The sequence below is a fragment of the Penaeus vannamei genome, chromosome 38 (genome assembly GCF_042767895.1).
Source record: "Penaeus vannamei isolate JL-2024 chromosome 38, ASM4276789v1, whole genome shotgun sequence".
Taxonomy (NCBI): Eukaryota; Metazoa; Arthropoda; class Malacostraca; order Decapoda; family Penaeidae; genus Penaeus; species Penaeus vannamei.
Window position 1 is genome coordinate 25,368,649 of NC_091586.1, and position 10,000 is coordinate 25,378,648.

General features: G+C 36.8%; 1 protein-coding gene across 7 annotated transcripts in view; it reads left to right on the top strand.

The window, feature by feature from the left end:
* The window catches only part of LOC113817748 (inositol polyphosphate-4-phosphatase type I A), a 160,684-nt gene extending 156,682 nt beyond the window's left edge, over positions 1–4,002 (top strand). For all 7 annotated transcript variants that reach the window (XM_070116325.1, XM_070116326.1, XM_070116327.1 and 4 more), the window contains 5 exons: positions 334–469; positions 1,870–1,996; positions 2,337–2,468; positions 2,790–2,925; positions 3,705–4,002. In XM_070116325.1, coding sequence (XP_069972426.1) covers positions 334–469; positions 1,870–1,996; positions 2,337–2,468; positions 2,790–2,925; positions 3,705–3,837 — 664 coding nt within the window. In that variant the 3' untranslated portion in view covers positions 3,838–4,002. The remainder of the gene's footprint in view (positions 1–333; positions 470–1,869; positions 1,997–2,336; positions 2,469–2,789; positions 2,926–3,704) is intronic.
* Positions 4,003–10,000: the final 5,998 nt, after the last annotated feature.

Sequence of the window (10,000 nt, forward strand, 5' to 3'; positions counted from 1 at the left end):
TCTCCCTCTCCCTCTCTCCTTCTCTCCTTCTCCTCTTCTCCTCTCTCTCCTCTCTCCCTCCCTCACTCCCTCTTCCTCCCCCTCTCCCTCTCCCTCTCCCTCTCCCTCTTTCCCTCTCTCCCTCCCCTCCCCCTCTCCCTCTCCATCCCCTCCCCCTCCCTCCCTCTCCCTCTCCCTCCCTCCTTCCCCCTCCCTCTTCTTCTTTTCCTTTTTCTCTTTCCTTCTCCTACCATGCTTTCTCCCATTCTCCTCCTTTTCTCAGTCTTTTCCATCTTCATATGTGTGAATACCATGTCCTGCTACTCATGGCCTCCCCCTTCTCTTAACCCTTAGGTGTGGGCTCCGAGTTGTGCTCCCTGTCCCCGAGCATGTGTTGAGCCTCATGCCGACAACCAACTCCCAGCAACCCAACGACCCCCCAACATTCTGTGTCACGCCTGTGCTCTTCAACATTGGTATTAATGAAAAGGTGAGAATACCGATCAAGTAGTAATCGAGGTAGAAAGGAAGGAAAGCCAGTGAGGTTCTGTTTGTGTCCAGTGCCAAATTTTTTTGTTGAATTGTTTGAGAGGAGTAAGTTTTTATTATTTGGGGGGTTTTGTTTGTGAAGATCAGTACAAGAGAGAAGGGGACGAAGAGTTACTTAATGGTGATTGCATTGTTTTTTGTTTTTTCTTTTGTTTATTTATGCTTTCCCTGGGAATCTGTCATTCATGTCTGGTTTGTGAACCCCAATGTAAAAACAGATATATGAAGGAAACCCATTTTTAAGACCCGGATAGTTGATGTGTGTAATGCTGTAAATCTGAATAATGTTATTAACTGTGTAGAGATTACAAAGGTCAGGTCATTCTCAGGTTTTCAACAAGAAGTTCTTAACTAATTCAAGACATTCCCAGATTCATTTTTCAGGCTTTTCGGAATTACTGTTTCCTTATAACTAGGTTATATGTTCTGACCGTCAGGGGGTTAGGCATTTGGTGGGGCATCCTTACACCAGACAGAATTGCTGTAAACTTATGACTTTTGAGTTATATGAGACTTTTATCATATGACTGAATGGACAATGAATTACTTTTCAGATTACAAGTAAACTGCGTAACTCTTTAGCCTCTGGAATTCAAGGTGCTTTCAATGACAGCAAAAGATTGGTATGAAAAGTGACAAGCCACAGTTAACAAGAGTGTGTTTCCTTATACTATATGATTTCTTGCGAGATCATCTCTCTTTTTCTGAAACCATCGCACCAATTCAGACTAAACCCAAAACAATAGGTTATTGTATGAAGCACAGAGGGAATTATTTGGTCCAGGATGATGATTTAAGACACATTTTCATTTTGTTTTGTACATTTTCCTGCAAGTAGTATAATCAATGATTGGATCTTGTTAACATCACAAGCAGTATTAAATGTACAAGGCAGAATGAGGTTGTAGATGAGTATTCTCACAGTAATGTACTGGGTTCCTCTCTCTGTATATTTTGAAATTGTTTGCTCTTAATGCACTGTTGTTTCCTTCATATGTGACATTGTAGCTGTTTATTTATACTGGATGTTGATTTGAATGCTAAGAGAATCAGTGTTAATATTTGGAAAAATAGATTATTGACATTTCCTGGAGCTTAAGGTGGTGAAAGGAATTGATAAGTAGGTGCATATAAAGAATACTGTTGAATAAGTTTGGACTGGAAGCATTTGGTTGACATATGATCAAGATTATGATGTTTGTGTTATTTCATTCTGTCCAAGCTACAACAGCCACAATGTCATGAGCAAGGGAGATTTAGAGCTGTTTTACTTTTGATGTAAGTTTTGCTTTAGAAAAAAAGAAAAGAAAAGAGAGGACTTTAGGATCTGATTATTCACAGGCCACGTTGGCGGAGAAATTAGGCACGGATGGCCCTCAGACAAGGAACAACCAGGACAGCTTTGAAAGACTGTCGCAGTACTATCACCGCTTCAAGAAGCTTCCACTACCACAGGAGAACAGTAGAAGTGAGTTGGATTAGAGTAGGATGAAATTGTCGTTTCAATGGCTTCACTCCATGTTTATTTTCCCCGCATTTGATTGCTGTATTATGTGTGAAAGATTGGCATTATATGTCATATTGTGCTTGTAAAAAATTCACAGGTTATTCCAGAATATATAGTGAATATCTTTGATTCAGGAAAAGAAAAGAAAAAAATAAGATTAGTGAAAAAGCTGGAAAGAAAGTAAAAAGTAATATACAAGCATCATTTATTAATTCATTGTTATTTTTTGAAGTACCAAGGATCCTCCTTTTTAATTTTTTAAAGGTGAATGTTGACATTAATTCTGCATTGATCATTTCAGGAGTTCCCTCGATGGGCAGCGATGTGCCCCTTGTGGACCTCATTGACAAGCTGGGCTTGGAAGTGCAGTCACAGCATAGCAAAAATCCTAATGTACTAGTCTTAGCGGCACAGTGCTGTAGAGCCATGGCAGGTATGTTTGCGATTGTTATTTTCTTTTTCGATTGGAATGGCATTATGGTTAAGAGGAATTGACTCTTTTTCAATTACAAGGCTTTAAAGGGTATATATTTTTCTTGCTGAAGATGATGATTTGGGATGTTGGATTTTGGATGTTTCATTTCATGAAGATGTATATATAAAGTACCTATAATTAAATTGATTTCAGTCTATGGCTTTTGCTTTAATCCAACTACAACACATTTCCAAGATGGAACTTGAAATTACATCAGTTGTATTTATTTATATTTATATGATCTTGAGAATTTTCTTCAATATTCTTTCTTTCTTACAGGGCTTCGTTTTACCTCATGCAAGAGTGGAAAGGACCGCACGGGAATGAGTGTGACTCTCGAGCAAGCAAACATTTTGGCAGCAGAGTACGATTTATCGGAGACAGAGTTCCAGAGAGCGCTTAACTGTATGAGAAGGTAAGTTGGTTATTTGAGTCAGATCTTTCTTTTCATACTTCTACTTTTAGTATATCTTTGCTGATTTCTCTTTCTCTACTTCCATCCCTGCTTCTCCTTTTACTATTTTTGTTTTCATTTTCTCTTCATATTTTTCCTCCTTCACCTTTTCCCTCCCCCTCCTCCCCATCACCCTCTCTCCCTCTCCCTCTCTCCCTTCTCCTCTCTCCTCTCCCTCTCACTCACTCACTCTCACTCTCCCTCTCCTCTCCCTCTCCTCTCTCCCTCTCCCTCCTCCCTTCTCCTCTCCTCCTCCCTTCCCTCCTTCTCCCTTCCTCCCTCTCCTTTCCTTCTTCCTCTCCTCCCTCTCCCTCTTCCCTTCTCCTTTCCTTTCCCTTTCCTCTCTCCCCTCTCCCCTTCCTTCCTCCCTCCCCTCTCCTCTCCTTTCCCCTCCCTTCCCTTTCCTCCGCCTCCCCCCTTCCCTCCGCTCCCCTCTCCTCCTCCTCCTCCTCCTCCCTTCCTCTTCCCCCTTCCCCTTCCCTTCCCCTTCCCCTTCCCCTCCCCCTCCCCCTCCCTCCCCTCTCCCTCCCCCTCCCCCTCCCCCTCCCCCTCCCCCTCCTCTCCCTCTCCATCATTTTCTCAGTCTCTGCTCTTAACCCCCATTCTCTCATGCTTTCTTTTTTCCCACCTACTATCTCATTCTCTCTCCCCCCACTGTTTCTCCCTATAATAATCTTGCTTTTATTTTCCTCATTCTTATTTTGCTCCCTTTTCTAATTCTCTCATTCTCTATTTTGCAGTGAAGGGACACGGCTGGAGAACTGCCAAAAGAGCATTGGGGCACGCAAGTATGCCTTTTCGACAGTGCAGCTCAAGATGTTCCCCCGCCAGTACCAGCCTCCTCCTGGGACGTATGGATCGGCACAGACATAGAGAAAGAGAGGCAGATGGTTGAAATTTGATAAAGAATGAGAATGGTTTGACTCGACAAGAAATAGGAAGATAGGGGTAAAAGAAAATTAAGATGCTATGTGATTTCATGAGAAAGACATAGATGGAAAGTACGTTGATTTAGATGTGGTGAATATAAGAAGAAAATAGATCAGTAAAGACATGAGGCCGGCTTGTTTTGGTGAATATATAGACATACAGACAGAGAAACAGGAAGAGATTGAATAAGAGTATGGTGAGGAAAGTATATTGAGAAAAATATATAATGCTTGATTTTTTTACGTGGACTTGTTGCGTCGGGAATTTTCTGGTGTTGATGAAATATCACAATCTTGTGGATTAAATTATTAAGACTTTATTTTTCTCTTGGGGGAGCTGGTCTTAGACGAAACAATTGTTGTGGGATATAAGCTCAATAGTCTAGTATATAGATATAAATGACTTGTAATTCATTTTGGAAATTATATTACTATTATTATTATTTTCATCATTATTTTAATATTATTATTGATATCAATACTGTTGTTATTGTTATTATTGTTGTTGTTTTTATTATTATTAACAGAAATGTTTTTCATATTTTTTTCTTTTTCTTCTCTCTTGAATTGTACAGAACAAAGCAATTCAGGAGTTTTATTTGTCTTCGGATTTGCTCATGAATGCCATTATTCACACGATGTTTGTCTGTAAATGAGTGAGTGAGTAGGTGAGTGAGTAGGTGAGTGAGTAGGTGAGTGAGTAGGTGAGTGAGTAGGTGAGTGAGTAGGTGAGTGAGTAGGTGAGTGAGTAGGTGAGTGAGTAGGTGAGTGAGTAGGTGAGTGAGTAGGTGAGTGAGTAGGTGAGTGAGTAGGTGAGTGAGTAGGTGAGTGAGTAGGTGAGTGAGTAGGTGAGGTGAGTAGTAGTGAGTGAGTAGGTGAGTGAGTAGGTGAGTGAGTAGGTGAGTGAGTAGGTGAGTGAGTAGGGTGAGTGAGTAGGTGAGTGAGTAGGTGAGTGAGTAGGGTGAGTGGAGTAGGTGAGTGAGTAGGTGGAGTGGAGTAGGGTGAGTGAGTAGGTGAGTGAGTAGGTGAGTGAGTAGGTGAGGAGTAGGTGAGTGAGTAGGTGAGTGAGTAGGTGAGTGAGTAGGTGAGTGAGTAGGGGTGAGTGAGTAGGTGAGTGAGTAGGTGAGTGAGTAGTGGAGGAGTGAGTGAGTGAGTGGGAGTGAGTGAGTGAGTGAGAGTATGAGTGGGAGTGAGTGAGTGAGTGAGTGAGTGAGTGAGTGAGTGGGAGTGAGTGAGTGAGTGAGTGAGAGAGGAGGAGAGAGAGAGAGAGAGAGAAAGAGAGAGAGAGAGAGAGAGAGAGAGAGAGAGAGAGAGAGAGAGAGAGAGAGAGAGAGAGAGAGAGAGAGAGAGAGAGAGAAAGTTAGTTTATATATTCTTTGTGATATACAGATTGTTTGATATGTCTTATATGTAATTATTACTTCATATGGGTTATAAGAATGAAAGTTTTTGACATTTAACATTTCCGTTAGCAGTTTAGTTTCAGTGTTATTGATGATTGATAGAGGGGAAATAAGAACATATATTATTATGACCTCATTTTTAAGCTGTAATGTCGTGTATATATTTTTATGGATCTATCATGAGTTTGCCCTGTAGCAAAAGTTTTCATGATCTTCACTATAAAATCAAGTAAAGCATAAAACATATTGAAAATTACCTATTGATAAATTTCTTCCAGATATGCATTGCTGGTGTGTGCATGACTGTATATTTTTTATTATTATTTTTTCTTTTTGGGCCATTTTTTGTCAGAACATTCCTTTTTCTTGTTTGTAGGTAAATGATATTTGACTAGTGTATAATTAATGGGAAATCCTGCATATGATGTTGGATATGTTGAATTGGAAAAACGTTATTTTTTAACCTTGAGGCGTAAATTTTTTAGCTTAAGATGACAAGAGTTGAAACAGTAGAGGGAAAGTGGTTTTGGTATAAAATGTTTTGAATTAATTATCATACAAACTGCCTGTATTAGATAGAATATACAACTTTACAAGTAACATATTGTTGCATAGGAATGGAAAGCATCTTGCAATGTATTGGTAGTTGTGAAAGAACTGGTGATATATGATTTAATGATTATGATAGTACCATTATTTTTTTCTATAATATGAGTAGGGTATTTACAGGCTTTATATCTATTTGATTGAAGTATATGGACTGCAAGAGTGAGTGTTTGGTAATGCATATATGGACTTTTTATTGCACCGACTAACTATTGTTATGATTATAAAGGCAATGCCATATTTTATTGGGAAATATACTGGTCAATAGATATTTGATGAGGGTATAGCAAGGATGTATTTTTTATCTTTCTTTCTTTTTTATGTGTATTGCCTCCCATCACAGAATAAATGGAAGGAAATAACCAAGGAATGGAAATGACACTTCAGGAGAGTCGGTATAGACTAAGACATTACAATCTGATGAGTCCTTTCATCCTGCGAAACTGCTCTCTTTGCTTATTGGACGTTGAAGGTGTCGTTTCTCTTCTCTCATCCATATGTAGATTAGAAAGTTTTAAGTCTCCACTTCCCTCTGTGTAATTAGGACTTCTTTTTATATATTTCTGCTTTTATTTGTTTATTATTTTATGTCTGTCCTTAATGTTTTTTTTTTCTTTCTTTCTTTTTTTCATTATTTGCTGTTTCCCATTATTTTTTATTTTATTTATTTATTTATTTATTTTTTCCCTTATGCCATCCTTCTTTCTTCATGTGCCAAGTTTAGTATTGGGCTGTTTAGATATTTACTCCTGTTACAGGCTCAAACAGTTAACAGAACTGAACAAATTTTAATTGTGCAATGAGATAATTTGCAATATGTTTTAATTGATTTGTTTCATTTATTTATCTATTTATCCTTTTTTTAATCTATTTATTTTATTGATATATCTATTTGATCTGTTCATCTTTATTGATTTTTTTTTTGACAGAGCAGTTTATGACAAGTACTTAGGATTTTAGCCAATAGAAAGTGTCATTTCATTGGCTAGTTGCCAAGGTAATGATTGGCAGAAAGTAATGCATTTTACCTTTATGATTATTAGTGGAATCTAAATGTATACTTTCCATGTAAAATAAAGTAATCCAGGAATTTCTTAAAATAGTAAAATGAAGTGGCAGGGGATGATATGCTCTTGTGATAAATATTTGTGCCATCATTCATTTTCAAGTCACTGAAGTGGAGGCTACCTGTGTCTGAAAATTTATCCATGGTTGTTTTGTGATGGGAGCTTATGTCTTTGATGTACTTAAGGACTGCAGGCATGAAATGTACGTGCAAGGGGATTGTTGAGTGGATTGTTGCTTAAATGTCAGGAAGGTTATGGGTGAGGAAATATTCTTTGCAGGAGTGAGGCTGTTTCGTTGGAGTCGAAGGGGAAGGTGGAAGGAAAAGGGTGTACTTGTTTTATTCCTGAAAGCATTTGCAAGGAGAGGTTTTGGTTCATGGATGTATAATTGAGGCGAATGTTTGTATCTGAACTTTATGTCAGTTTGATTTAGAAACTGTCTACCTCTGCAGATTTGTATTGAAAAAGATGATTATTCATTCAGACAAGCAATGCTTTGCTCTTCACAACAAGAATTTATTTCTTAATGCACCATTCTGTTTTATGATTCAGACAGTATTGTGTGAATCGGGTGACTAAAAAGGTGTTTCTTTTTGCCATTCATTCTTGAAATCACAGTAACAGTATTCCATAAAAAGAACCCTCTCTGCTGCTGTTTTGAGGCTGGTAGAATCTGATGCGAGTTCAGTATCAGGGGAACGAAGTTACTTGTTAGGCACCACAAGTAACATATAAATCCAATGAGCTCAAGGTTTAAACTTTGTATTATAAGTAAGTGCTGCAGAATGTACACTATGTATAGAGACTTCTAGCATTACCAGAAGTAAACACTGCTACTCTAGTATTATCACATATTTCTACTGATTGATACAGAGTACACACCTATCAATGCAAATTTTAAGAAATGTAGTTTTTAAGAAATTGTTGTTCAAGTTTTTAAAAGTTTGATGAGAGTTTTTCCATTTGTAGTTAATGTCATCAAGCTTGTCTCTTCCTGAATTATGCTACTGACAAATCCAGTCAATTAGTAATTTATCCATTAGAAGCCAAAGTTATTAATCCAATTAATATGACATAGTTGCTGTGCCATGCCACACAAAAAAGTTTTTGCACTGTGACAACACAACACTCATGCACAAATACTTAGACTGTGTGTGGTATATATATATATATATATATATATATATATATATATATATATATATATATATATATATATATATATATATATATATATATATATATATATATATATATATAAATCTTTGTATATATTCACACACTGATATGCTGCCAGTTTCATGAGTATCCTTTGGCAAGGTGATTTAGCTTTAAATTCAATGGGAAAGTGCCTCGTGTAGTTCTGGAATAAGGAGCAACGTCTCTCCAAAGACATTCTACTTAATGTCTTGGTAGCTACAGTATAAGACTCTTTGTGTGTAGTATTCAATTTCTCTCTTTCTTTAAATTGTCGCTGTAATTCTTGTGATCAGTACTATTATAGTAATTGGCAATTTTATCAGAGCCAAAAGTGAGTGTTGATCTTCGTTGGTTCTATGAACTTTTGTTAGTGTTGGGAGTTAAACCCACTAGATAGCTATTCATTCTTTCATCTGTAGCTGTACTGCTCTGTGGTCAGAGATTCATATCATTAGCATAGACTGTAATAAAAACAATTTAGTTAAAAGATTTACCAATTTACAGACTTGAAGCAAGTGACTCTATCAAGAGACACAGATATGTTTCATATTCCAGAATTGGGCACATATGAGGTCTGTAGGGTTGGCTGAACTTCTCTGGCAAGAGTTCATGGTAGTCACGACTCAAGGCAGTAAACATATTTAAAAGTTTACAAATATTTTCTATGACCACAGGATTCAGGGTACACTTAGTGCAGACAAGGAGCTAAGAGAACCATCTGCAGTAACCTTGTCCTTGTTCCCCTTCTATCACGAATGAAACACGAAAAGAGTATTGCTGTTTTTTGGGGGGCTGTATTGAAGTGACGTGAAGAAACCATTTTCCCAGGAATACTTTGTGCACTTTGTTCTCTGGCAAGAAGAGGCAAGCATCATACTTTTGTACTAAGAAGTATTTGATCGATGGGAAAGAAAGTCAGTGTTATGTGACTGTTGGGATATGTGAACTTTAGGTTAAGCCAATTTTTACAGGTGGTGTAGTCTTTGAATTTTTTTATATACCTTTAGAGAAAAGTGCAGATCAATAAACATGTGAATATTCAATTGCTTGTACTTTAGGTTGATGTAGTAGATCAGACGTGCATCTTTTCGTATAAAAAAGTTGAGAAAAAAACAAGTTTGGTAAGTTTTATCTCTTGTGTCATTTAATGTTTTATATAGCATTTAGCCTCTTCAAATGCTAAAGCTTTGTAATGATAACTATGTATAATGCATTTGGAAATGAGCCAGTAGGTTTTTTTATTATTAATAATTATCATTATTATTTACTCATAGTGTATGTAATTTTTAACATGTCAGAAAAAGAGAATTTCAAGATTCTTTGACCAGGACTCTTCTACCTGATTTTTCTTTTCTTTTTTTCTTTTTTTTCTTTTTTTGTTCTTTCTTTAACTAAAGTTGAAGGCTGGGATTATATCTTGCCTTCACACAGACAACTTCCAAATTTTTACAATAGATTTATGCAGTGTTGAGTGACATTTTTGGAAATGCCTTTGTTCTTTATTGATTTTTTAAGAGTGAGTTTGACATTATTTTTTGGAAAAATAACTTTTAAAACTACTTAAAGAAGACACTGGTACAAGATGTAGAATGAGTAAAAGTTGACGTTGCTGTTATTAAAAACATTTCAGACTGCTTATCTCTCTATACAAAGAACGAATGAATGTGATTTATCTTTGTTCTGTTCATATTTTGAAAATTATTTTTCTCATTATTTTATGTTATAGATGTGGAGGAGGGGAGTGTATTGACTATCAATATTGTTATTATTTTTTATTGTTATTATTTCTTTATTACAAATATTTTTTGTATATGTACATACTCTATTTTTG